This window comes from Meles meles, chromosome X (assembly GCF_922984935.1).
Source record: "Meles meles chromosome X, mMelMel3.1 paternal haplotype, whole genome shotgun sequence".
NCBI classification, from domain to species: Eukaryota; Metazoa; Chordata; class Mammalia; order Carnivora; family Mustelidae; genus Meles; species Meles meles.
The window spans coordinates 20174505-20202405 of record NC_060087.1 but is presented as its reverse complement, the minus strand read 5'-3'; the positions used below and the strand labels follow the sequence as shown (position 1 = coordinate 20202405).

Sequence of the window (27901 nt, the reverse complement as noted above, 5' to 3'; positions counted from 1 at the left end):
GGCTGAGTAGTCTGACTGCAGGCATCAGGGCACGAACAGAGCTTGCCCTCCTGCACACAAGCTGACCCACCTCACACCAGCTCTGCAGGCCAGCAGTTGAGATCATGACCTGAACAGAAAGCAGATGCTTCACCGACTGAGCCCCCAGGCACCGCACCTAGATAGCGTTTCTTTGCCAGGGTCTGTAACTCTGCCTGGGGCTTCTCCAGCTACAGAGGGTGCGTACCACAAATCCAGAGTAGGCCAAAAGTTCCCAGGGGCAGCCCTCAATCATTGATTAAAGGGATTCAATGGCAAAATACCGCAGCCTCTCTCTGCCAAGTGGGACCATTCAGCGATACATGCAACACGGTCTCCCAGATGTCTCCGGCAGGACCGCTGCCAGTGGTCCAGGGTGGCGACCTGCTCACTGACACCAATCCCTTACCGTGCATCGGCTGCCTTCCCTTCTCATCTCTTCCCACTACCCTGCTGGCTGCCTGGCATCACCTCCCATGTAGACCGCTGGCACGCGAATCCTAGTCTCAGGCGTTCCAGGGGGACTCAACTTAAAACACCTCCTAACTGTGCTTGCACAAACCACATCACCCCTTCCCTCAGGGCTCACAAAAATGACCAGTTGGGACAATTGTTGTGCAGCTGCCTGACTCACCGTCTCACTTTGAGCCTCCTCAGGAAAGGGGGTCTCAGGAAGTGGTTTCCACGCTTTTCCATGTCTGCTCATGAGTGGATGAGTGGACACCTGATTGCCTTGACGAAGCGCCCGTGGGGACCCTGCCTACCACCCAGCCTACCTGTCCACCCTTACTGCGCGCCTGGCAGCCTCCGCCGGCCACTAAGCAGAGCTTCCCAAGGATCCCCACATCTGAACTGCCTGGGGAGCATGTTGACGATGAACTTCCCAGGCACTATCAGCTGAATCAGAAGATCTCCAGATGAGGCCCAGGAAATCTACGTTTTAAACAACTCTCAACGGATCTTTTTTTTTTTTAAGATTTTATTTATTTATTTATTTATTTGACAGAGAGAGAGATCACAAGTAGGCAGAGAGGCAGGCAGAGAGAGAGAGGAGGAAGCAGGCTCCCTGCGGAGCAGAGAGCCCGATGCGGGGTTTGATCCCAGGACCCTGGGATCATGACCTGAGCCGAAGGCAGCGGCTTAATCCACTGAGCCACCCAGGCGCCCCAACTCTCAAAGGATCTTTTACAGTCTGATCTGTTGCTCAGATGTGCGAACAGCGAGCAATCGGCATCATCAATTTACCCCCACTTAACAGCTCACCCTTGTTTAGCAAAACCCAAAGCACTTAGTGGATAATGTCAAGTGCTTCCCATAATGGTCTATCCCTTTCACTGTTCCAATGTGCCCTCCCCATGGTTCTGTGTGCCTTTCCTGCCCTCTCAGCTTCTAACGTTGTTTTGCCCATTGTGCAGAGGGGAGCTGTGCCTGGGATTTCGGGTTCCCCAGAGTGGAGCTTAGCCAGTGACTGCCAAGAGTTTAGGAAAGAAGATTTGTAAAAACTTCAAGTGTGAGCATGAGCTCATGGCCAGAAAGTCCAAAAGGTAGAGATGAGCAAGAGAAGACAGCTGCTGAAACCAGTATGGCAGTTCCTCAGAAAATAACAGTGGAATTACCATATGATCCAAGAATTCCACTACTGGGTATTTACCCAAAGTATATGAAAATACTAATTCAAAAACAGATATGCATTCCTATGTTTATGGCAACATTACTACAATAGACAAATTCTGGAAACAGCCAAGTGTCCATCAACTGATGAATGGATAAAGAAGATGTGGTATGTATATACAATGGAATATTACTCAGCCATATAGAAGAATGAAATCCTTCCATTTGCAACGACATGGATGGAGTTAGAGTGTATTATGCTAAGCGGAAGAAGTCAGTCAGAGAAAGACAAATACCATATGACTTCACTCATATGCGGAATTTAAGAAACAAAACAAAGGGAAAAAAGACCACAAAAATAGACTCTTAACTATACAAAACAAACTGATGGTTACCAGAGGGGAAGTGGGGGGGGGTAATGACACAGGTGATGGGGAATAAGAGTGTGTTTATTGTGATGAGCCCCAGGTGATGTACGGAAGTGCTGAGTCACTATATTGCACACCTGAAACGAACAGAACACCGTGTGTTAACTACACGGAATTACAGCTTTGCGCAGTGGCAGTATCGTAGCCAATGAGGTTTATCCGAGGCGCGATCATTGCTAATTGAAATCTACTCGGGAATTAATTTTTTTTAAAAAAGGATCGCCCACTGCTTGGCTTCCTGTTTGTCCTTCCCTGGCCTGCTCTTGTCACTCCCTTCCTGGTGCCCCCCAGGAGCTCCTCCTTGAGAAACCACTTACACCTGAATCATGGTCTAAGTGTTGACTCCTGGCGACATTTACCTACAAATCTATTTTACTTCTTTCCCCCTGACTTTTGCTATGCAAGTGAACTTGAAAATAGCCAGTGACAGCATAAAGAACACTTCTGTTCGGTATCAACTTGTTCACCAGCGGTTCGGGTTACATTTGAAGAAGGCGCCTGCACGCACGCAGGTCAAGGGAGCTGAGGCCGTTCTCCCTCCTCTGCCATTTCTTCTCCCCTCCGGTAAGAGCTAAGACTTAATCAGCAGTTACTGCGTCCCATGTTCTAAGCACTGGATGACTGTTACGTCCTTTCATCCTCACAGCAACCCTGTGATACTGGCACTGTTATCATTCCCATGTCATGATCAGGACAGTGAGCACAGAGATAGTACGTGACAGCCCGTGAGTGGCAGAAGTAGCCATCATTCCAGACAGTCTGGTTCTAATATCTGTGGCTGACCTGGATCTCTGCCTTCGCTGATCCCGTTGTATTGATCTATGCATGTATTTGTCTGGCAGCACTTGGACCACGCACTTTGTATGGATAGATCTCGTCTCAGCCCAGAAGGTGCTAAGTGGGGTCAATCTGTCAGATACTTGCAGCCTCCCCCAGGCTGGGGCAGGCCCTTGTGCGCACTTTCGTATTCATGCATCATGTTATCCACTAATTTCCTCCTGCCCAGTCTTGGGTCCTCTTTCTTCACCCGCTCAGTCTCCAGGCCCAGGCTTTCTCTTCTTCCCCCTGGCCCGTCACCATCACATGCCACGACCCGCAGTCTGGCCCACACTCAAGTCCTGAACAACCAAGCTGTGTGTAGACTGGCCTAAGCTCATGGCTGTGAGCAAAACCTAAGCCTAGTCCTCTGCCCCAGATCAAGCTACATTTTGCATACTTCACGGTGTTGTCTACGTTGGTAGCTTACAGCCATGTGTGGCTATTTACATTTAAATTAATTAAAATTAGATTAAAGTAAAAATTTATTTCCTCCGTCCCACTAACCACAGTTCAAGTGCTCAACAGCCACTTGTGTGTAGCGGCTACCAGAACGGAGCAGCACAGAGAACACTGCCATCCCTGCAGAAAGTGCTCCTTCAGAGGCTAGCAGAGCTGATTTTTCCCTTAAAGGCTAAATCAAGTATTTCTCTTTTGCCAGCTCCTATAGACTCCTAGACTCCTACACGTTGCTACTCAAATCCCATTTGCGGTGGCTGTGACTTGCAGGAACGCTAATACCTGGCCTGGGATGCGGGCAGGGGGAGGCAGGTTAGACCAAGCTCCTTCCTGACCCTCGGGATCCCAGGGAACATGGCAGCTGCTGAGCTCTTTGGGCTTCGGCCTGGCTCCTTCCTGTGAGGAAACCTTGTCAAGCACATGCCATCTTGTCTGCTAGCACCCACCTGCCCCTGAGTTCCTGGCCCTCAAAGGACATAGAAACGTGAAGAGTTTTAACACGATACTACACAACACATTCTTTCCCTGCTCACTGTTGATGTATCCGGTTAAAAACAGAATGCAGGCCTCATCTGCCTGCAGCTCCAGGGCTACAGAGAGATCCAGATTTTTTTTTCCTGGTTTATTTTTTTAAAAGATGTATTTATTCGAGAGAGAGAGAGAGCCCACCGTGGGGAGAGAAGCAGAGAGGGAGACAAGAGAGTCTTAAGCAGACTCTGCGCTGAGCACAGAGCCCGACATGGGGCTCGAGCCCACGACCCTGAGATCATGACCCGAGCTAAAACCAAGGTCAGATGCTTAACCTTCACCGACTGCACCACCCAGGTGCCCCTCCCCCTCCCTTTTTTTGTATTTTAAATGCATTTTCCTCTGACTTAAACAGGCGACATTCTTTAACCCACTAGATTCTCCCTGCCTCTAGGCAGCAAACTCAACAGCAGCAGCGTGGTCCACTCCTCTCTCAAAATCAGTTCAAGTCCTTACCACTTGAGCCGTCTGTTCCTGTTCCTGCCAATACACCATCTCCAACCGCACCTCGAAAGAACTTACTTATGCTGCTCAGGCCACTGCCTCACCTCTTTTTTTTTCTTTTTTTAAAGATTTTTTTAAAATTTATTTGACAGACAGAGATCACAAGTAGGCAGAGAGGCAGGCAGTGAGAGGAAGAAGCAGGCTCCCTGCTGAGCAGAGAGCCCGATGCGGGGCTCGATCCCAGGACCCTGGGATCATGACCTGAGCCTAAGGCAGAGGCTTAACCCACTGAGCCACCCAGTTGCCCCCTGCAGTCACCTCTTAACTCCCGGGGGTGGGGGGCAGGTAACAAAGTTGAGAGCTGGGGGGCATGGTGGCCCAGGGAAAGAGATCCCTGCAGGGCCCCAGGCCCGGGAGAGAGCTTCCTCAGGGCCCTACACAACACTCTAAGAGAGTTTCACACTCTTCTCTTTTCCTTTTCTACCTTATTTCTTTGGGTTATCCCTACAGCCTCAGGAAATGTTTGTTAAAGACTACGAGTTTGGGGTGCCAGTGGGTTAAAGCCTCTGCCTTCGGCTCAGGTCATGATCTCAGGGTCCTGGGATCGAGTCCCATATCGGGCTCTCTGCTCTGCAGGGAGCCTGCTTCCTCCTCTCTCTCTGCCTGCCTCTCTGCCTACTTGTGATTTCTCTCTGTCAAATAAATAAATTAAAAAAAAAATTAAAAAAAAAAAAAAGACTACGAGTTTGTCTTTGGAGAATGAAAGCAGGAGCTGGCGTCCACTGCTGACAGCAAGGCCACAGGGAGCAAAAATCCAAAGACCAGGAGCCTTGGCAGCAGAAGGGCGGCTGAGGAGACAGTCCCGAGCAGGTGGGTCTGGGTGAGAATGTCCGCGCTCCGCGGGGGGCTCTCTCCGAAATATTTGGAAAAGGGGATCCAGGAGGACTAGAACTGCGATGGTGCAAAGGCTGGGCAGGGCCCTGCAGGAAAGAGATGGTGGACTTAAAAGTGGAACTGGGTGAACTGGGGGCCGCGGCGGGGGGGGATCTGATGAGGAGACTGGGTCCAACGGGAGGGCGGGGCTAAAGGCAATCAACACTGTGGTGCGACACTGTGGGGCAGCCGCCGGGGAAGCCGCCTAGGCCCGAAGAGGCAAGGGACGGAACCAGTCCCCAACAGAAGCTGTAGTTCTGGGTCACGGCTGCCTGCTGCTGGGGTGGCCTTCCCGAGAGGAACAGCTGCTGTCCAAGCCAACCGGCAGGGAGCAAGCAGGGGGCGGGGGGAGGCCGACGGGGGGCAGGCATATACACCCCCCACCCCCCCAACCCCCCCCCCCCCCTCCAATGCCGCTTGCTTCATGCCTCCAGTCTCTTGCTGGTATCTGAACTGACTGGACCCAACCAGAAGCTGCCATTCTCCAGATGAGATCCAGAGGGACAAATGGAGAATGTCCAGCTCAGGAGCTCAAGCTGTTTTCCCGGGACATTCAAGGTGTCTGGAGACCTTGAAGACATCTGGGTAACAGACAAACCAGAGCCACTATCTGCAGCCGGTCTTTGTCTGGGCATCCCAGCCTTCCTTCTGCGGGCCCCTCTGCCCCGTGGAACTGCCTTTCTCCCACTTTGTGCAGCTCTCTATCCCCACCCCTACCCCCATGACATGGAGGCATGTCATCAAGGCCTGTCATAACAGCCCATCTCCCCAGCCACTGGAGGTGGGAACATGAGTCAAGTAGAGTTAAATGGGATTCTTCCCACGATAGCATCCTTCTGTTATTTGGCTTCCCACCTATCATCTGTTTGTCCACCACCTATGGAGAGCAGAAGAGAGAAGCTCTCTTTTCTCTGAAGTCAACTACGCTGGGAAGATGTGAGCTTTACCCTCTTCCCCAACCACACGGAAGAATATCTTGGAGGGGGGCATCTGGGTGGCTCGGTGGGTTGAGCCTCTGTCTTCAGCTCAGGTCATGATCTCAGGGTCCTGGGGTCGAGCCCCACATCAGGCTCTCTGCTCAGGGGGAGCCTGCTTCCCCCCCTCTCTCTGCCTGTCTCTCTGCCTACTTGTGACCTCTCTCTCTCTCTGTCAAATAAATAAATAAAATCTTTTTTAAAAGAATAGAATATCTAGGGGCACCTGGGTGGCTCAGTGGGTTAAAGCCTCTGCCTTCGGCCCGGGTCATGATCCCAGGGTCCTGGGATCGAGCCCCGCATTGGGCTCTCTGCTCAGGGGGGAGCCTGCTTCCCTTCCTCTCTCTCTGCCTGCCTCTCTGCCTACTTGTGATCTCTGTCAAATAAATAAATAAAATCTTTAAAAAAAAAAAGAATAGAATATCTAGGAGATAAAGAGACCAACACAAAGAGAGACACAAAGCTGAGAGGCGAGAGGGTATGGCAGAGAGCCTTCTGATAGAGTTGACGTCTTAGAGTCCTCGAGAACCTATCAGTTTGCTGAGCCAATAAACCCCTCTTTTGCTTAAATCAAGCCAGCTTGATTTAGATTTCTATTACTTGCACTAGAAATGATGTTTGCATAAAAGCCCTAACAGAAAACACACAGTCAGACACACACCAACCTACCCTACTCTCTCCACAGAAGTCACCCCTCACTTCTGGTCTCGATCCTTATAAAATGCATTCACAGAAATCTGTCATCTCACCAGCCTCCACAAAAATGCTAAATCACGGTGTTATTTTAGCATGATATATAAGAAGAGGCAACTTTAAAAAAATGAATCTAGATCAGTACACTATTAAAGATTGTATTATAATTTCTATTTTAATATATTCTTTAATAATATTCATAATATATAAGGACAAAGTTTGACTCTTCCCCCATTTAAGGGGTGCATGCTGCTTAAGTTATTTTAAATTCAATATGCAAGAAAGAGCATGGCTTAGCCACAAATTCAAAATGACACATCAATATTGTGTTTGGGCCCAAACGTGTATTAATATCTAGACTGAAATTTAACTATGTGTTACCGCCCTCTGAACAGCTTCTATGACCTGGTATTTGGAATTCTTGAATTTTCACTTTAAAAAAATCAATTACTTTATTATTATAATTTTCATGGTTTGTTTCTAAAAGAGGAGACACGAGCACTTTCTGGCTGCTATTTGCAAGTACTTCTCCAGAAATAACACACTGTGGGTTTGGATAATTTTATTCCCAATAAAGGAAAAGCCAAATTGGATAAAAATTTCTCCTTTTCACTTTTGTTTAGAAGAACTAGAAATACCCTGATGTATTAAGAAATGGTCGTTTGAATATACCTTATAGGTCCGAGCTCAAAATTGAGAATTACCATTTTTATGTCCCTCATAAATAGATAAGTCTCTTTTTTAACCATCTGAACCATTTTTAAGTGTATTGTTCGGAAGTTCATCCTATTATAACTCATATTCTTGATGCCTCCTCTCTTTAGCCAATAATCCATTGTGAAGACAAATTGAACAAGTGAATAAAAATCATTGAGGGGCACCTGGATGGCTCAGTTGGTTAAGCATCTCCCTTCCGTTTGGGTCATGATCCCGGATCCTGGGATCAAGTCCCAGGTCAAGCTCCCTGCTCAGTGGGGAACCTGCTTCTCCCTCTACCTGCTGTTCCCCCTGCTTGTGCTCTCTCAATCTCTGTCAAATAAATAAAATCTTTTTTAAAAAAATCGTTGAGGGCGCCTGGGTGGCTCAGTTGGTTAAGCAACAGCCTTTAGCTCAGGTCATGATCCCTGAGTCCCGGGATTGAGTCCCGCATGTGGCTCCCATCTCCACGGGGAGTCTGCTTCTCCCTCTGACCTTCTCGCCTCTCATGCTCTCTCTTACTGTCTCTCTTAAATAAATAAAATCTTTTTAAAAATTAAAAAAATAGGGGCGCCTGGGTGGCTCAGTGGGTTAAGCCCCTGCCTTCGGCTCAGGTCATGATCTCAGAGTCCTGGGATCGAGCCCCGCATCGGGCTCTCTGCTCGGCAGGAGACCTGCTTCCTCCTCTCTCTCTCTGCCTGCCTCTCTGCCTACTTGTGATCTCTTTCTGTGTGTCAAATAAATAAATAAAATCTTTAAAAAAAATTAAAAAAATAAAATCTTTTGAAAGCTGTAAAACGGTGAAAACCACCACGAGGTGTGAAGTGGTCAGCTGGGTGATAGAGCAACCAAGGGGCTCCTGCTCCAGACAGGTCCAGCTGATCTCCACAAACTGCCAACAACACCTGATCCACATCTAAGGCCTTTACAGTTGAAATTATAACAGACTCCATTATCATGTGAAAAAAAATCACACACACAAAAAATCACAAACTTCAGGACACTCACAAACCGCGCATTCTTAGTACCAAAACTGAGGTTGGAAATCTTGGATTCGTATCCTGGTTCCACCTCTCACTAGCTCTGTGACCCTGAGCTAGTTATTTTCTTTTCCCCTTTCTGATGCTTAGTTTGTGTATAGGTAAATGAAAACTTCAAATACCTGCCCGGTGAGCTTGGCCAGACGACAGTGTGATGCCAGAGATGGGAGAAAGTCAACTTAGACTTGGCTGAGGTTGCTTCCACTCTATCAAACCAGCAGACCGATAAAAGCAGCCCAAAGGATGCACGTGATAATGATACAAATCGCTGAACAGATACAGCTGGTCAAAGGGGACCTAACAGGGCGAGGAGTCCGACAGGACAGAGAAAGCAAAAAGCCCTAAGTCATTGTATCACTAGGCCGGGGTAGGACCATAGCAGTGGCTTTCTAAGTGTCCCTCGACCCGGCATTTTGGACCTGGGGACTTGTGAGAAATACAATTCTTGGGCCCTAGCCCAGACCTGCTGAACCAGGAACTTTGGGGGTGGGGCCCAGCAATTTGCGTCTTAAGAAGCCCTCCAGGGGATTCTGACACCTGCTCAAGTGTGAAATCCTGCACTCCAGGGTGAGGCAATTCCTTCCTGCACTGGATGCACTTTCCTGTTCTTGCTTCTCTCATAGGCCTGTTTACCACCCAGAGTTACTGGGAGGATAAAATCCCATGTGGACTTGGAAGCTCTCGGTTATCCGCAAAGCCCCACACAAATATGAAGGATCCGTTTTTCTTGGGAGCAATGTTAGGCAGAGAATTTAACTAGTTCTGCACGGACACTGAGTGATTGGCCCCGGGACTGGCCACAGGGTTGGATTAACCCTTTCCCTGCGATCTCTGGCACTCACCTGCATTTTTATCAAGAGCCTGCTAATCCAGCCCATCTGCGTGGGGACCTAGCTCCAGGAATATCTTCCTGGCTCACGTGAGCAGCACTGTCCAAGAGAATTTTCTCTGGTGCTGGAGATGTTCTGTACTGTGCGCTAACCTCCACTGTCCAGTACAGCGGCCACTAGCCACAGGTAGCATTTGAGAACATGGCCAGTGTAATTGGGGGAATTGCATTTTACATTTTAATTAATTTAAATTTGAATAGATGCATTTGGAACAAAGTTTAAAAATTGCATATTGTTTAATGGGGAGGGCACGTTTTGCATGGAGCACTGGGTGTTGTGCAAAAAGAATGAATACTGTTACGCTGAAAAAATAAATAAAATGGAAAAAAAAAATTGCATATTGTTTACCTGAAGATCAGATTGAACAGGGTGTCCGTATGTTTATTTGCTAAATCTGGCAACCCTACTGTACAGATTCTCAGTGCACTGACCTTGACTCCTCCCATGGGAAGTCTGATTTACAGGTTTTCTACGCATGACCAGAGAAAACAGACTTGACCTGATACTGGTCAGAAAGGGCACCTGGCTGATGTTCTTTTTCTGAAGACAATTTTCAGAGAAATAATGGCTGAGAAAATCAATATAACGAATGACTAAAAAGACAAACTTGTATCATACATACACTCATACACTTGTTTCTCTGCAACTGAACCCATCTTCCATAGACCGGTTCTGATGGGAATTGGGAAGCAGGAGTCCAGAGAGTCTCGCTCAGTCAAGGATAATTCTGGACTTGGGGCGTGGTCACAGGTACTAGGACTATAGCAGGAAGCAATGGTATCTGTGGGTCATGCTACTAGTTTTAAGGCAAGCCCTGTCCCTTTAATTACTCAATCCCTTAATCGCCTCCATGAATGACTACCATATTAAAGTAAGCATGGGAATTGAAAAAAATAAGATCCAGAGTCCGTCCTTATGACTACTTAAGCTTTGCTTCAAAAACACATCAAACAAAAGTAAAGCAACTAGAATACTGCCAGTTCTCAGGAGGACTGGATAATATTTTCCCCACAACCCTATAATTTCAAGATGGGAACAAAGAGAGGTGCCTTTATATCTCCATTCACGCTGGCCCTCAGTCTCTACCATAACTATCTTTGGCATCTTGAGGTCTCCAAGCTCATTCTTGATATAATAACATAGTCTTTTACAGTTACTGATTAAGGAGATATTTGATAACATCATTTTTAACTACCGGAAGGGATTTTGAAACTGTCACTCCCTGCCCAGGAATAGCAAAGCACACATGGTATTTTTATGAAGTAAATGGTATTCCAGAAGGCAGGTTGATTCTTGTAAAAGCCAGACCCTCCTGTTTCCAAGAATGTCCAAGTCAAAGAATAATGATCATAGCCTTTTCTCCTTCACATACACAGGCAGGAGGTTTAAAAATGAATCTTAATAGCATTGTATCTCCACCATCACCTTTGATATTTTCCTGTTTTCTCTATTGCTTAAAATACTCACGTGGATATATATTTAGCTTTGGAGATCGGACGCCTTGGGAACCCGTGGGTCTCTAGCAAGAGGCTATTAGTTGATGAAACTGCTCTCTCCTCTGCCTCCTCCCCCCTCCCACAGGGTCCTTCTCTGTCTTTACTACCCAGTTCACTAAGATAAAGGTAATAAGACCGCCAGACAACCGGCATTCTGCCCAGAGAACCCACATTTTTGAAGGGTCTCCTCCGAAAATAGTTCAGATTTAAATTTGGAAACCGGGCACTCACCCTGGAGGACTGCCATGTAATCAGTACACAGGCTGCGGTTTTCAAAGCGTGGGTGGTCCCTGGCCCAGAAGCAGCAGCAGCATCAGAGAACTTTTTAGAAATGCTAATTCTCAAGGCTCACTCATGCAGACCGACCTGGATGACCTCAGTTACCTGAGAATTCCATCTTTATTCTATCCTTTATTTCTGTTTTAACCTTTCATGCTTCTCTTTCTTCAGAAGCAGCGCCCCCTTCTCACGGGGCATATTCAGCCTCCCCCCCCCCCCCCCCCCCCCCCCCCCCGCCCAGAGGACAGCAGTGTTCTCCAAGTGTGGTCCCGGGACCAGAAGAAGCTTCAGCCTCAGCTGGGAACGTGTTACAGATACCCATTCTCGGGTCCCCGCCACCCGGCTCTACCGAATCAGAAATTCCGAGGGTGGGGCTCAGCCATCTGAGTCTGAACAAGGCCCCCAGTGATTCTGGATGCACACCAAAGTTGGAGAAACAACGAAGTTAAGAGTCTTCCTGGCTATCGAGCCTGTTCTGTGACTTGAAAGCTTGCCCCCGAAGTTCTATGATTTTATTCTCATGGGATTTTGTTCCTTTGTCAGTCGGCCTTATCCTTGAAAAAGCAGTAAAAATGACAACTGCCATTCACAGTATTATCTGTAGATATAAAGCTATGTTTCTCGGGAGGATTCGAGGAAGGCTGTCTCAGCGGGCGGTGTGGGATCTGTGTGATGGGAAGGCACCCACAGGGAACCATGGATTTGAAGTTGGCTCCTTTCCCCCTGATGTAGGTAGACCAGTGCTGTTTGTTTGTTTGTTTGTTTGTTTGAAATCAAGCCGATAGAACAGTTTGCCAAAATTTGGATCTACTGCTGCATAAAAACGATTTTTACAGGCCACGCATTGCAGCCCGTCACTGGGGAGACATTTAAACTCTCAATCTTTAACTTAGAAGGTTACTGCTAATTTAGCATCTCAATTGATTTATCCTATGGATGCAGATCTAGGGGTATATTTCAAGTGTGGTGGGTATTAAAATAGTGTTGAATCTAGTTTCTCCCCCTCCAATCCCTCCTTCACATTCCTGCCAGACCAATGTGTTAAGGACAGCTCCCATCACAGCACTTTCCTCCGGCCGGTGAGGGGGGCTCCCCAGTGTTAATGAACTAACTTGGTTCTCACCTGGCATTCAGGAGTGAAACTGGAGATGCTAGATGGAACCGTTCGAAACTGCCAATTTAATTGGGCAAAAATGGTCAAATATCAGCAATTTCGTTCACGTGGTTTACCCTAGTGTTATCGATTTCATACTTAATTTGTTAACCTACTCGATAACCTTTTTCTTCTTCCTATTTTAAGATTTAAGCTCCTTGGAATTTTAATGCTTCAACTTAAAACTGCCAGCCAATTGCTGGTGAAAAAAATCTCCAAAAGATAAAGAGAAAATGTTCCCTTCCTACAAGTGCAGAGAAGCAGGCACTATCTGTGTGGCACAAAGCCAATGTCATGTCATGAAATCATACCTGGGAACATTTACTGAAGTATCTGTCCCACTCTCCTGGCCAGTATGGAGGTTTGAGTGAAAGGCCATGCTCCTGTTTTGTTTTCCGTTACTATGAAACTGTCCTTTAAAGTGTTATTTGTAAGGAAAAGTATCTCTTAAGATACCTGAATATCAGCATTTGTTGCCACGTCTTGTAAAACAGAACCTGAACACCTAAAGTTCTGAAACTATGGTCATCTTACTTAATAATGTGTCGCTCTGCTAATAGGAACACTTAAATTGTCAATTCTGTTTCCCAGAAAGTGACAAATTTATCTGTCAGCTTTCTTTGTTAAGTGAAAGAAGAGCTTTGGAATTTCTCTCTCTCCCATTATGCACGGAAGTGTTATAAATCTGTCCTCTGTTGGATTCCTTATTCAAACAGTGGAGTCTTTGTTTCCTTTAAATTACCAAAAAGATCGAGGATATGGAGCCAATCCATCATTCCAACCTTATTCTTCACTACCCCTCTGCCCACACACGATGCTACATGGAGCTCCCCCCTCTGCACACATCATCTTCCAGCCTTCCCCTGCTAAGAACACCTCTCCCCACACCCATCTCTACCTATCAAAACCCAAGCCAAGATCCACCCAAAGGTCATCTCCTTTGCGAGGTCTTCCCCAATTCCTTCCAGAAAGACTTATCTTAACGATACTTGCCATAGTATTTCCCTTCTCTCTTGGTAGACTTCATCTTTTCTGGTTTTATTGAGATATAATTGACATATAACATTGTATTCATTCTAGGTGTACAACACAATAATTTGACATATGTATATACTGCAGAATGATGACCACAATAAGTTTAGTTAATGTCTATCACCTCACGTAGTCACAAACTCTTTTCCCTGAATAAACTTTAATCACACTGAAGATGGAGAATGTGCATTACTCCTCTTCCAGAGTATCAAGCAAAAGGCCTTGCAATGAAAGCATGCTCTCGGTATTTCAAAGATGCCATTGAAGAAGTCTCCCACAACCAGTACCAAGCGATATCTTGATCTAATTGACCCCTAAAACCAACCATTCTTCTTTGCCACGGTGGGAGGTCAACTCTCCTGCATACATAGAAGATTCTAAGGCCTGATTAATCACTCTAACATAAGAATTCTCAGTGATTTCACTATCCTTACGGATAGATGAGCCTTCCAATAGTTTTGGGCCCCTGGGCTCCCTGACCTCCTCTTCCAACGATTGTGGTCACCACTCCCATAGTTTTACCCTACACTTCGTTATTGATAACCACAGGCCTCCATAATCTCAACTTCCAATACCACACTCTCCAAACACCGCAAAAAAAAAAAAAAAAAAAAAAAAGTTTCAGAATAACTGGTTTCTCCGAGTGGGAGGAAAATGCATAGCCCCATAACACTTCTTAAAGTCCCCCCCCTTCCCCCCCTCCACCTCTGGCACAGAATCTGCAACACTTCGGGAGGAGCGGCTTACAGCCCAGAGGGAGCCTCCGGGTGGGGGCGGGGCATGAGGGGCTTTGTTCTGAAGCTATTTTTGCAAACCACTTTACACAAGTCTGAGGGACGACTACCAGAGAATAGGTAGGGAATTCCCTACCAGAGAATGCCCCTCCAGAGCGCTAATACTGGTGGAGGGTGAAGCTTCCCGAGAAGCTTTCTGTCCTTTCCCACTGGAAATTGGGAGGGCGAGGCCAGGGATTTTTAGATAGAGACAATGAAAGAAGGGTGGGAAGCTGTGGTTGCGTGCGTGTGCGCATGCGTGCAACAGGACTCTTCTGTTGTCCCAGAGCTGCTGAAGCCCATCCTGGAAACAGAAAGCATCAGCGGCTCCCACAGCCTGAAGAAGGGCTCCAAACTTCCGACCCAACAGACGCACACTCCCAGAGAAAAGTACTGCGAAATGGCACAGCTGGCCCTATTACAGCTCAAACTGTACCCTTTGGGCCAGCCCCCTCACACACACACGCTATGTCCACGTGAGAGCGCTGGACAGGGGAGGGAGGGGAGCTGAGTGTTCCTGGTGGGAGGCTGCTTTCTCCTGGGGCAGAATGGGAACCGGGAGAGAGATACACCGGTGCCCTCCTGCTCCCCCAAACCGAGACACATGGAAGGGAGAACCCCAAGAGAGCTGCTCGAGGACAGTGGGAAGGTCTGCATGCCAGGAAAGTTGGCACCCAGTTTCCTGCCTGGACCCTCGCCGAGCTGTACAGATCCGCAGGCCCACCCTGTGGCTATTGGAGCTGCGGATGGGGAAATTCTTGCCTTGGCGTTAACCAGTAACTCGGCGGTGTGTTGTGCGTGAACATGGAGTCTGGTGCCCCCTTGTGGTCAAGAGGTGGGAACATCACTCCCCGCAGTCAGAGTTGGGAAAAAGGACCTTAGCAGTTCCCCAGGCTTCCTACGGAGGAGCACAGGGGGCGGTCCAGGAGATGGGAGACAGAAATGGGAAAAGTGCATGGGAGTCAGCAGGCATAGCTGCCCGTGGCTGAGGGAGGCCTCAGGGAAGGAGGATCCCAGAGGAAAAACAGAACAGCCCCTGTGCAGAGACTCCCGGCCTCGCCCCCCAGCAGGGCACCTCACTAGATCGTGGCATTAGAGCTGGAGGAGGACCATATCCGCAAAAGTCCTCTATCTCCCAGAGAACGTAATATTGAAATTGTACTTGGGATTGGTCAGCTTTGCCAAGGTAAATCTGACAGTTAGGAGATAAGCCCAAGGTGTTATAAAAGAATGGGGAAAAGAGGCTTGGTGCCACATGGCTGAAAGCAGTGACTGGCAAAAATAAGTTTCATGTACACAGTCCCCCACCAAGCTGAGACCTGTCAACACATCAGTTACGTGTACCCAGGCACAGGCATGGATTTGGAAGGAGACAAAATACCAACTGTGCCTCTTAATACCTTTATCGCCTCAGGCCAGTCCTATCAGAACCTCATTTTATTCAGTCCTAAGAAGACCCTAATACCTAATGGGCAAGGTTATTAAGATTAGAGGCAGTGTGTATAAATGAATAGAAGCTTCTATTTATGTATTTGTTTATGATTGTGCGGAAGCGTTCATTGCCAGTTTCTTTGACAAAAGATTTGAAGTAAGTCTATGACAAAAGACAAGTAAAAAGAACTACTAAAGTAGAAATTAAAAACGTAAAAAGAGCAAGGAATGCTGAAGTGTTAACCAGAAATGTAAACATGGCAATTTCAGTTTCAAATTTGGTTTTGAGCTTCCTGTCAGCTGAGGTGTAAAGGGAAACCAGTACAACTCCAGTTACCAGAAAGGAAGAGGGACACTGCCTTCTCAAGGGAAACGAGCTCTTCTGGGCTCCAAATTTCAAAAGCAAATTACCCAAAACCTTGACTATTCCTTGGAAATTTCCCAAAACCCTGACTATTCCTTACCGTGGGTTTCCAAGAGTCCCCATCCCCAACTAGTAATATGGTAGGGACTGGGACAAATTTACTAAATTTACTTCAAGTTAACGACTCAGATTTCTACACTTCAGATCTTACCCCACATTTCTTCTCAGATGAGCTCTCCCTTAAGCCATCCATCCTAAGATGACCCAAAGGACATTTGGACTCACCACTTCCACCCCCAAGGAGATGTTTTCATTTGTAACTCAGGCAGAAGCTTTAGGCTGATTAAAACAAAAGCATAGATGTATTCTTAGGTCAAACAGCTAAAATCGAAAGGCCTCTTCTCTTTCCAGAACCAATTCTGGCCTATAAGCCACATAGCTCTCCCTTTAAGGCCAAGGTCACCTTTCAGGGCTATTAGCACATGAAGTAAACAGCCTTTGCAAAACAGTACCACAGGTGAGCTCTTCACCCAAACCCCACAGGCACCTCAACTAATCTGCATATGCTAACACGAGTTACCGGGGAAGATGCCAAAATAAGCTCCTGTCCTCCCTCACCTTTACTTTAATCCCCACATAGGTTTTGCTTTTACCATATGGTAATTATTTCCAAATCACAAGTGCAAACACTCACTCTGATTGGAAAATTAGCAGATTTCAAACTCAGGTAATTTGTCCCTAATGAGGAACTTGTTGAACTGAATTTAACAATTAACTCACACACCCTTTGCTGCCTGCGGCTCCGGGAATGCCACAGAAAAGTAGGCAGGGCAAGCCGAAGGCCAAGACTGGCAGGACTTTGGCACAAGATGAAGGCTGGGGTGGGGCAAGGTGTGTAACAGGGCACATCAGGAACCTGACTGTTCACATGGATACATATAGCCAACTACAAACACATGCCAAACTACAGAGAATGATATGGCGAACCTCCGTGTACCCAACCGTAGCTCCCACAATTACCAGCTCAGGGCTGCTCCGGCTTCATGCAGGTTGAGGAGCAAGAGACCAAGAAAATGGACAGGGCAGAGGAGTGAAAGAGAAGGTGGCATGTCTCCTCTCTCAAATTCCCGCAGGCTCCAAGCTCGGCGGAGTGGGGAGGGGCAGAAGTGGGATAGATGAGTGGAATTTAACTATTGGGATCGCCCTCCTCAGTAGCATTTTGAAGATGACAGGGCAGAGCCTGAGAAAGGGCTGATCCTTGTTCTCCAGTCTCTACTACTCTCCCTATCCAGTGGCTGGGGCCACTGGCTCTGGGCTCTGCAGCTGCAAACCCCGGTGACCGGAAGCGAGGGCTTCTGGGAGCTCTGGCTTAGCACACAGGATCGGCATGATCACTCCTACTCCAACCGTGCGCTCCTCTGCTGACCGGCCCCTGCCTTTTCTCAAACACTGGGACCCACCTCATGCCTGAGGCTCTGTCTCTATCTCCTTTGCTGCTTGTACCCCTAGAACTGCCCTATTCAACACCATAGCCACATGTAGCCACTGACCTGAAACATGGCCAGTGAGGCTGAGGAACTAATTTTTTTTTTTAACTAATTCAAATTTAAAAACTGGTACTTGATCCAATTACTGGAAAACATCTAAGTATGGTTGGAAGGTGAATCTACATTTTCAACTGGAGATTTTACAAGAACCTAAGTACAGATCAAGTATGTCTGAGGAAAATGTAGCATCTGAAGACAGGCTGTAACTGTCTGGATTTTGAAGATTTAGTAAAAATAAACGAATGTAAAATATCTCATGAAGGATATAAGGGGTGCCTAGTTGTCGCAGTCAGAGGACCTTACGACTCTTGATCTCAGGGTTGTGAGTTCGAGGCCCACATTGGGTGTAGAGATTACTGAAAAATAAAATCTTTCCGGTGCCTGGATGACTCAGTCCCTTAAGCATCTGCCTTCAGCTCAGGTCCTGATCCCAGACTCCCTGGATCAAGCCCCATATCCGGCTCCCTGCTCAGTGGGGAGTCTGCTTCTCCCTCTCTGACTTGCTCTACCCTGCTCATGCTTAATGTATGTGCTCTCTCTCTCTCAAATAAATAAAATCTTTTAAAACATAAAATAAAATCTCTTTAAAAATACTGATTACGTGTAGAAATGGTAATCTTTTTAATATATTGGGTAAAATTAAATATTAAGGGGGGGCGCCTGGGTGGCTCAGTGGTTTAAGCCGCTGCCTTCGGCTCGGGTCATGATCTCAGGGTCCTGGGATCGAGTCCCGCATCGGGCTCTCTGCTCAGCAGGGAGCCTGCTTCCCTCTCACTCTCTCTGCCTGCCTCTCTGCCTACTTGTGATCTCTGTCAAATAAATAAAAAAAAAAATCTTAAAATATATATATATATTAAGGGTAATTTCTCCTGCTTCTATTTACTTAATAATATGCAACAACTAGATAATTTAAATTATATATGGGGCCCACATTATAGTTTGATTGGACAGCGGTGGCATAGAACCAGACTCCTCTCTGCACTTGCAAGTACCCTTAAAAAATAACAATCCTGGTGGCTCAGTCACTTAAGCATCATGATCCTGGGGTGCTGGGATGGAGCCCCACGTCCTCAGGCTCTCTGCTCAACGGGAGTCAGCTTCTCCCTCTCCCTGCCACTCCCCCTGCTTGTATTCACTCTCTCTCTCTCTCTCTCTGTCAAATAAATGAAAAGAATCTTTAAAAAAAAAATACAGTTCTGTTGCCAAACTCCTGCCTGTGGCAGAGGCCGCAATTACCAGTCATGTCCTGCTATACTGGCCCCACCTAATTTTCCTAGATGACCATTTCCTGGACCATCCCCTTTGCTCCCTGTTGGAACATTCTGGGCCACTTACTTTCACACAACCACTGCAAGTTGGTCAGCCGTTAAGTCATGAACACACACATTGCATGAATCTAATTTCAGACTAAGATGATGAATTTGACCTGCGATATGGAAGAGATTCAAGGTTCCTAAGATACTAAATAAATGTAAAGTTTATTCACGAAACATACCCAGTTGATATCCTCAAAAGGGACCTTCCCTGAAGTACCCACTTTGGTAAGAATCATTACAAGGAAATATACAAAGACCACCAAATGGTGATCTGACACAAAACTGCTTGCCTAGGATGGAAGCATCCCATTACCCCACCGCAAGTTAAATCGCTGTCTCCCAGCAGTACAGTTCAACCTTAAACAACACCAGTTTGAGCTCCATGGGCCCAGTTAAATGTAGGTTACACGTGATATATACATATCACAGTACTATACCTGAGTATTCTTTTCCCAATAATTGCCATATTTTCTTTTCCCTAGCTTACTTTATCATAGGAATACAGTATTTAATACATATAAAGACAACATACGTGTTAGCCAAGTGTTTAGGTGATCGGTAAGGCTTCCGGTCAGCAACAGGCGAGTAGGAGTTAAATTTTTAGTGAGACAAGTGACACAGATTTTTGACTTTGTGGGGAGTCGGCACCCCTAACCTCACATTGTTCAAGGGTCACCAGGACCTAGAGGGCAAAAGGAAAGCAGTACATCAAATCAGGTGAGATTCGGACTGCAGGTGTCTGGCTGGTTCCCAAGGCCAAGCTGAAACTCCTCTAAGCCAGTGGTCGTTCCGCTGGGTCACCTCTAAAAGGTTCAGGCACCACTAACGAAGTTGTCCAGGAAGGGTTATCTACGGCCCTACCGGGCTCAGCGTCCCTCACACGGCACATCTGACCTAGGCTTGAGGTTGGCCGAAATGTTCCCTTAGCACGGCGGGGACAGCACGTTAGCACAGCGGGGCTGATCGAGGAGGACCCACCGGTCACCTGCCTCTTCGCTCATCTCTTCGTAAAAGGCCAAAGATTTACACGATCTGAAGAGAAACCAGAGTACCGCTCATCTCCTTGGGAGCGGCCAGACCTCATTTCCCTTTTCTGTTAGGGCCAGAGGCAGGCAAGCCTGCGTGTGTACAAGGCAAAACAAAGATCAGGGACACAGGTCGCCCTTTAAAAATTGTAATGCGACAACACGTGAGAAGCTCTCAAAGAAATCCTTGCACACCAGCGTTCCTAACAGCAGACTGACGACGGCCGAAAGGTTTCGCCAGCAAGGGGAACGTCCACGGATGGAGACCGGGCAGACACAGTGAGGTACATGCGCACAGGCGTGTAAGACTCAACCCAACTAGAACGAGCAAAGGCCGGCGGGGTCGACACCACACGTGAACCTGGAACACACTGTGCCGAGCGAGAGAGGCCAGACATGAGAGGTCACACGCTCTCTGATTCCATCGTCAGCAAGTGTCGAGAATGGGGAAGTCCACAGACACAGAGGGCAAACGGGTGCTCCCGGGGCTGGGGGAGAGGACGGCAGCCAGAGCCTCCTGGCCACAGAGGCCGCCCTGGGGGTGAGGGAGCTGTCTGGGAAATACAGCTGGTGATGGCACAGCCACGTAAATGCAGCGACCGACACCCAGCTGTACCCCTGAAGACCTGCGACTGTCGCTCCTGTGAAGTGCGCCTCCGTACAAAGGAAGGGGAAACAGAACTTCGGGGCTATCGTGAGCCCCACCGACACGAGAAAGCAGGAACGGACATGGGGGAGCTGGGATGCTGGACAGCCCATGGGCACCAGGAGGGGCAGGCAGAAACGGGGGGTAGGGGTCCCGCTTCAGAATCGGACTAGAGGTCGCCAACACTTGAAAAGCAAACAAATAACACACATTTTCAAATGCGAAGCTCTTCAATGTCTCCAAATAACGGGGAGTTCTAAACCAAGTAAAGGACCATAGAGGGAGAAAGCAAGACATGCCACAGGTGCCTTTTCCAGGCCAGGGACTGCACCTGGACCAGAGGGGCTGGGCTCTTCGGGGGGCAGCGTGGGCACTGAGTGCAGCCTGGGGACCGCCACCAAGCAGGGGCGCCCCTGAGCCACTCTGCTCACCTGGGAGGTCTCCCACATCCTCCATATAAGCCTGGCAAGCACATCCTCTCTGGGGAGGTTTCACAGTCGCTTTTAAAACAAATGTGCCAGAATAGCATTTAATACACGGTGCACAAACACTGAAGCACATACAAAGACCACTCTTCCAGAAGGGGTTTCTGGTATTTAATAAGTCACTTCGGTACACATGATGCACAGGGAAACCACCTGCAAAAAGCTACGCCCTTCCCTTCTCAGGCTACCACACACAGGAAACTTCGGGACCTCATGCCAAGCGAAGGAAGCCAGTCACTGAAGGACAAACAGCTTCAGGATTCATACAAAGTATCTGAAGCAGCTCAACTCGGGAAAACAGAAAATAGAATGCTGGGTGCCTGGGCTGGGGGAGGGATGGGGAACGGGGAGCTCTGCTGGTGGGGATAGTTGCGCTTTTGCAAGAGAACAGCTCCAGAACGGCCTTGGGAAACCATGTCCATCTACTGAGCATCGACTGAACCGCACCCCTTCAAAATGGCTAAGGCGGTACATCTTAGGTCGGGATTTTTAGCTCCCCTAAAAATTTGGACAGCCATCCTATTCAAGGAGTACCCATGTTAACTGTCCTGCTAGTGCAGTTTTACGGTTTTCGAGAAATTATAGTTTCGGGGGTTTCGACTGAACCCAGTTTGGAGCTGGATCTACTTTAGAACATTAACAAGTAAGAGGCCTCTGTCTACAAGGACAGCAACAAAGCGATGACTTTAAGCAAAAACAATCCCAGTGTCTTGAGTCGCTGCCTTGTTTCTACGAACCGCTCACCAGCTTGTGCTTCCATAAACAGTTTGGACACCGAAACGTAAAATACGGACACATCGAGGAAAAGAAAGAAAAAAACAAAAACCCCAAACCAGAACCAAAATGAAGTCAAAATTCGGGAGCTGATTTGGGCCCATGGTCTGGTGTTTCCTACAAAGAGAAAATACGGCAATACTCAGGATTTGGGAGGGGAAGGCGGGCTTCTGTCCCTTTTACCTTTGGCCTGGCTTGCGGGCTGCGGGCCCAGAGGCGGCCCGGCTGCCTGGGCGGCCACTGTCGTCACGGCCACAGGGCCCTGCAAGATTCTCAACTGTGGTCCCTGCGGCTGGGGCGGCGGCTGCGAGGCAGGGGCCGGCCGCAGTGTGTGCGCCGGACGAGGACCCCTCTGCTCGCTCTGCTCCGGGCTTCTCTGGCTCTCCCCAGAGCCCAGCGGGGCCAACACCGCCCTGTGGGTGCGGGGCTGCGGCAACTCCCCCTCTCCGGCCGGGTTTAGGGCCACAGCCTGCTGAGCAGAGGAGGCCCTTTCTGGACTGGCTGCACCTCTTGCACTTGGACCCTGGGGCCCAGGCTGCGGAGGACCCCCAGTGGAGGCTTGCTGAAGTTGTTCTTGGGAAATCAACTGATAGAGCCGCCGCTCTGGCTGCTGCGCGGTGTTCAAAAGGAGCGAATCTTGGGGAGCCTCCAGGAGAGTTACTGGCCTGAGGCCGGAAGCGTGTTTTAAAAAAAACTGGACACGGACCGGAGGACTCCTCGCCGCAGTGGGCACCGCACTGGGGGGCCGAGCGCCTGAGGGCAGGCTGCTGGGCTTGATCCCCGCAGGAGCCTTGGCACCAGCCTGAGGGCCCTGCCCCGGGCCGGAGCCCCTCTCCAAAGCCCGCTCTCTGCAACCAGGGCCCGCCACTTGGAGGAGGCTGTGGCCCGCGGAGCTGGCCGTGACCTGGGTGGCCGGGCTGCTCTGCGATGAGCTGGCGGGGGACGGGGTGGTCGCAGGCAGCCTGCTGACTCCAGGGCCCTGCTTCCCAGAGGATTCCTGGGACGTGGCCATGACCGGGGTGGCTGGGGCTCTCAGTGAGGAGCTGGCGGTGGGCAAAGTGCCTGCAGGAAACACGCTCACTCGAATCACTTTCACAGAGGATTTCTGGGCCTTGGCCAGGACCCGGGTGTCCGGCGCTCTCACGGACGAGCTGGCCGTGGACAGGGGGACTGCAGGAAGCGTGCCCACTCCGGTCACGCTCACAGAGGACTGCCGGGAGCCGCCCGAGACCCCACTGGCCAGGGTCCTCTGCGGTGCGCTGGCGGCGGACACCGTGGCTGCAGGAACCGGGCTCCCTCCATTCACGTCCACGGGGGATTGCTGGGAAGGACTCAGTGGCTTAGGAGCGGGAGCAGGAGATGGAGATTTCAGAAAGCTGCTGGCCTCCCACGGAATACAACTGCTCCCCGACCGGCTCTTTCCTGAGCGCCAGGGAAGTCTGATGCGCAGAGGGGGCCGTCCCACGCCCTCCCCCTGGACTGGAGACCGAACCAAGGCCATGTCAGGCAGTTCTGGGTTCCTGCCGGGAGGAAGCCCACTGAGGCCGCCTGAGCCGTGCGACCCGGTGACGGTACAGCTGGCCTGCTGCGGGACCGCCAAATCTGCCCCCGTGTCCATCCCGCGGGCAGCAGTCCTTGATTCGGGCGGGACACTGACTGAACGGTCATCCGTGCAGGGGTGCGGAGGACACATCTGTCCCTCCGGTCCGTCTTCCTTCCAGGGCCTTCTGGCTCCAGAGAAAGGTGGATTATTCCGCGGCGGCGACTGCAGGAAGGTCAGCTCCGAGCTCTGAGGCTCATGGCCGGCTTCGCAGCCACACGCACCACCGCCCCTCACCTCGCCGGCTGGCCAGACTCCCGGAGGTGAGACGTCCCGTCGGGCGGACCTCTTCCCTCTGGCATATTTCTGCACATCCACTTCCGAAGGCACCGCCAAGTCACAGGGTCTCCGCTTCCACGTATCTACGCAGCTCCCCGCTTTAGAAATTTTGAGGTCGTACCACGGACGGTCTTGGCGCTCTCTGCGTTTCCTGCAAGAGGCCCACACTGTCAGCTCGGGAGGAGGGGGAGGAGCAGACAGCTCCCGCTGCCGATGCAGAGAGGGGGCAGAGTACCTCCTGAAGCTCCTTTTCATCGGCCGAGTATTCATCTTTTGCTTGTTATAGAGCAGCCTGTTCGCCGTGCAGGCTACTGCTACAGAAGGATCCAGACACAGGGGCTCAGCGGTAGCCAAGATCAGCTGGCTCTCAAGCGACAGTCTGTCTTCCTGGGTCCATTCCCGGCCATCGCTGGTTATGGACTGCACGTCGCAGGCTAACGTCTGCATGGTCGGGCGCAGGAGAATGTGCCTGCTCTGGTAGCCCGGAGGTTCCCCACCGCTGCACTGCCTGTAGTCCCGCACCTGCGCTATGACGCACCCGCACTGGAAGAGGTTCACCTCCGATTTTTCCAGCACGTCCAGCAGAGCGGGAGGTAATTCTTCAGCATCCAGGTATTCAAGCAATTCCCGCTCTTCGTACGGCAGCCGAACGGTCTCCGAATACGCTCCGTGTTTCCCCTGGAGCATCAGCGAATATCCCCCCTCTCCCCGGTGCAGGTTGACCACTAAACACGGCAACGACTCTCTCCTCACGAGCTTCTCTAGCAGGTTCACGTTGCTTCTTAGCTCCTCCGGAGCCTCAGGCTCTCTCCCACATTCTTCCACATAGATGTCGTAAAGTTTTTCGTAGAGAGACGCTTCCCCACTCGACGGGCCTTTCCTCTTAGGAGGCCTCTGCTGGGCACCTGCGATGACATAGTCCGCACGGTCCAAAGCCCTTTCCAGGGCCTGTTGCATCGTGGTGCAAAAGGGGCTCTAAAGACAAGAGAAAACGCAAGTGCCTTGAGGGGCGGGCCGAAAACCCCGGCTTTCACGTCGAGGTAGAGTCTGGCCCGCGCCACAACTGCCCGCGGCACGGTGAGCCAGGAGCCTCGGTTCCCAGTGGACGGCCGGGAGCCCGCCCCAGGAAAGCAGCACACGACATACCTGCGACCAGGGGAAAACACCTACACGTGCCTGAGCCGCCACCGCGGGTCCCACTCCCTGCAGGCTGGGCCGGAAGTGGCCGGCTGGGCGCACCCCCTCCCGCCCTCCCCGCTCTCCCCCCGCCCCCGTCCCCGCCCCCGCCCCCTGCGGGAGCATCCGCTGGTGCGCTGGCGCGCATGTGCGCTCTCTGCAGGCCTTCAAGGCAGCCCTCAAGCGTCTTCCAGTTGTTGCCTCCGCCCCGGGGCCACGAGGCCCAGGGCCCGCACTCCCGCGGCAGGGCCACACCTTTGCTTTGCGCTTAAGGCCCAGGGCACGCCGCCGCCGCCGCCGCCGCCGCCGACGCGCAAGCAAGGATCCGGTCCCAAGTCCACGCCAGTTTGCGCAGAAATGCGGCTGTCGCCGAAGCCTTGGAAGCTGTTCCTTCCTTTCCTTTCCGGGCCGGCGCTTCCCCCAGAACTGTTCACTGTTTCCGAGTCTCCTGTCGTGAACGGCAGGGCTGCGCCTGGTGCCCGTCACCGCTTGCACACACCCCACAGCGCACGTGGGCAGTAGCCCCCGCCTGCGCCGCCGGGCGGGGGTGGGGGGCGCTCGCTGAATCTGGTGCAGGCATCGCCATTCTTCTCCAGTCTTCAGGGGTCCGCCCGGTGGTGGTGCTGTCCCTGTGCGCAAGACATGCTGTTCTGATCCTTAAGTATTGCCCTGGTGCTGCCCCGTGTGTCCCGTAAGGGCGCTTTCCAAGGATGCCGTGGGCCCCGCGTCTGTCCCGTCAGGGGGCAGAGCTCGGCTCGAGACTATCGGTTTGGAAGGGTGGCCTGCCTGTCGTGGGGCTGAGAGCTGTTGTCCTAGGTGACGGCAGCACATTCCAGCGATCAGTCGGACTTGGAGCCCACAGCCGGGATGCTAAGCTTGGGTGTGGAGGGAGCTGATGGGGACCTGGAGAACTGAGGGGCCCTTGTTGTCCTCAGCCTTGGCTGCCTTGAGATGCGCCGGCCCTCTGGGACAGCTTGTTCCAAGACACCCTTGAGGTTTACGCGAGACGCGGTGATAATAGCACATGCACAGAATAGTCCCACAGATGAAAAGAAGCCAAGCCGAGTCGGAGAAACTCCCGAATTTCACACGACTCTAAACCCAGGCTGGCTTTCAACCACAGGCAATGGTGCCAGCTGCACGTGTAGTAGATAGGACCGTCAGCCCAGCGAGGATCAAACACTGTCCTGAGCGACAGATGACCCGGGTTCAGGGAGGGGCAAGAAGGCTTTCTGTGTGGGCCATCAGCTGTCTTTGGGCGAGTGGGTACTTGGGCAGCGCCTCGAGGGGGCTTGAGCCCTGTCTAGTTTCTGCCCTCTCTTACACGTCCTCCCCTGCCTCTCTTTTTCCCACCTCACTTGCCCGAATGGAGGCTGAGGCTCAGACTGGACGGCCAAAGCGTATTCTTCCTGGCAGTAACGCCTCCCGAAGAAGAAAGAAGCCCGAGACTTGTGCTGGCTGGCCGCTCCTGGCCTGGGGAGCGGACTCCCAGCTTCCCAGCAGGGCGGCGGAGGGTCGGGACCCGGTGAGGCCAGCGACGGGTCCTGGGGCGGCAGGCTGAGGGAGAGACCCGCTCTCGGGCGGTCCCGGGCCCATCGGGGTCGGTGCCCCGGAGACGTCGCCCCCCTCTCCTCGGCCCCGCCCTGCCTCAAGTCCCTGGCCCCCTGCGCCCGCCTCCTGCCCGGCTCCTCTCTCTCCTCCCTCTCCCACGGGTCTAGTCCCCGGTCCACCAATGGCAGAACCGCCCGGGCTCCGGAGTCCCTGGGGACCGACACCGTGTCTCCTCCACCCCCATTCGCTCACCGCCTCGAGGGCTCACTCCTTGGCCCCAGGCTGGCGCTGTCGATTGAAGGAATGGTGGGCGCCGCGCTCTACTTCCCCCAACTGCAGACTCCTCGGGGTCTTGCCAAGTAAATACTGTACCCCCCTTTCCGAAACGAGGAGGGTACCCGCAGCCAGGTCTTCGGCTCTGGTGCCCTGGGCGGTGCCAGGAGCGCCCCACCGCGGCGCGGGGTGGGGGCTGCCTGCGCGCCGCGGGCCGTTCAGCCGCATCCGCGGCGCGGTCTGGTGCATGCCCGTGCCCGTGCCCTTGCCCTCAGGTGCCAGGACCCAACATGGCCCCAGGTACTGCCAGCTCTCCCTGGCGGGCGGGGAGGGCCAGGGGCAAGATCGTCCCCTGGCGGAGAACCGACCCACTGTTGACCCGCCCTGGAAACCAGGAGTGTCATCCAAAGGCCGCCCTTTAGCCGACCACCCCAACCCGGGCACTTGTCACTGGCCAGAGAGAGAGAGAGAGAGAGAGAGAGAGAAGTGCATCTGCCCCCCTGCCACGGGATGGCCCTGATCCGCGGTGTTGCCCTGGCTGTGTCTTTGGCTGGGGCGCCCCACAAGTGCTCCCTGGGAAGAGGATCTGAGGGCAGGCGGTTGACCTGGGAGCTCATCCCCAGAAGCACCCGCAGGGGAAAGGGGGTGACCTGGGGGCGAAGACCACAGCGGGCACGTCCGGGAGCAGAAGACCGCTGTGGACCGCGGGTCCCTGAGAGGCAAGGGACCTGGGGCGTGTATCCCTCCACTCCTCAATCTCACTGGCGGAGGACAGCCCTGAAACTGTCCCCTGTCTCTCCAGTTTGCCACTCAGGAGAGCCACCCGTGCTGACGTGGCCACTCGCTACCCTCAGACGGAGAGTCACCGGCGCTGGCACTAGCGCTGCGGCTGCGGGGAGAAGTCCGGCGCCGCGGCGATCCGGGCAGGGCGCCCGCGGCACCTGCTGCACGTGGGATCCGAGCTCAGAGCGAGAACTGGGCCCTTCCTTCCCCGTGCAGCAGAGAAATGTGTGCTGTCTGGTAGATCTGGCGGTGTGGACACGGGAAATGCTACCCCGTGTCCGGGTGAAACGGACAGTGGCGTGTGAGGGCGTTGTGTGCTCACCAGTGAGAGAGTGCCCGCTCTTTAGGCCACCGTGGCCTCCAGCTAGCTTGTGGCCTGCTCCCTAGC

General features: G+C 51.3%; 1 protein-coding gene and 1 pseudogene across 1 annotated transcript in view; one reads left to right on the top strand and one right to left on the bottom strand.

Moving 5' to 3' along the window:
* Nucleotides 1-24687, bottom strand: part of LOC123934564 (transcription factor SPT20 homolog) — a 98357-nt gene extending 73670 nt beyond the window's left edge. The window contains exon 1 of the mRNA XM_045994728.1: nt 22035-24687. Coding sequence (XP_045850684.1) covers nt 22035-24687 — 2653 coding nt within the window. The remainder of the gene's footprint in view (nt 1-22034) is intronic.
* On the top strand, nt 2177-2273 carry LOC123935612 (annotated as a pseudogene).
* Nucleotides 24688-27901: the final 3214 nt, after the last annotated feature.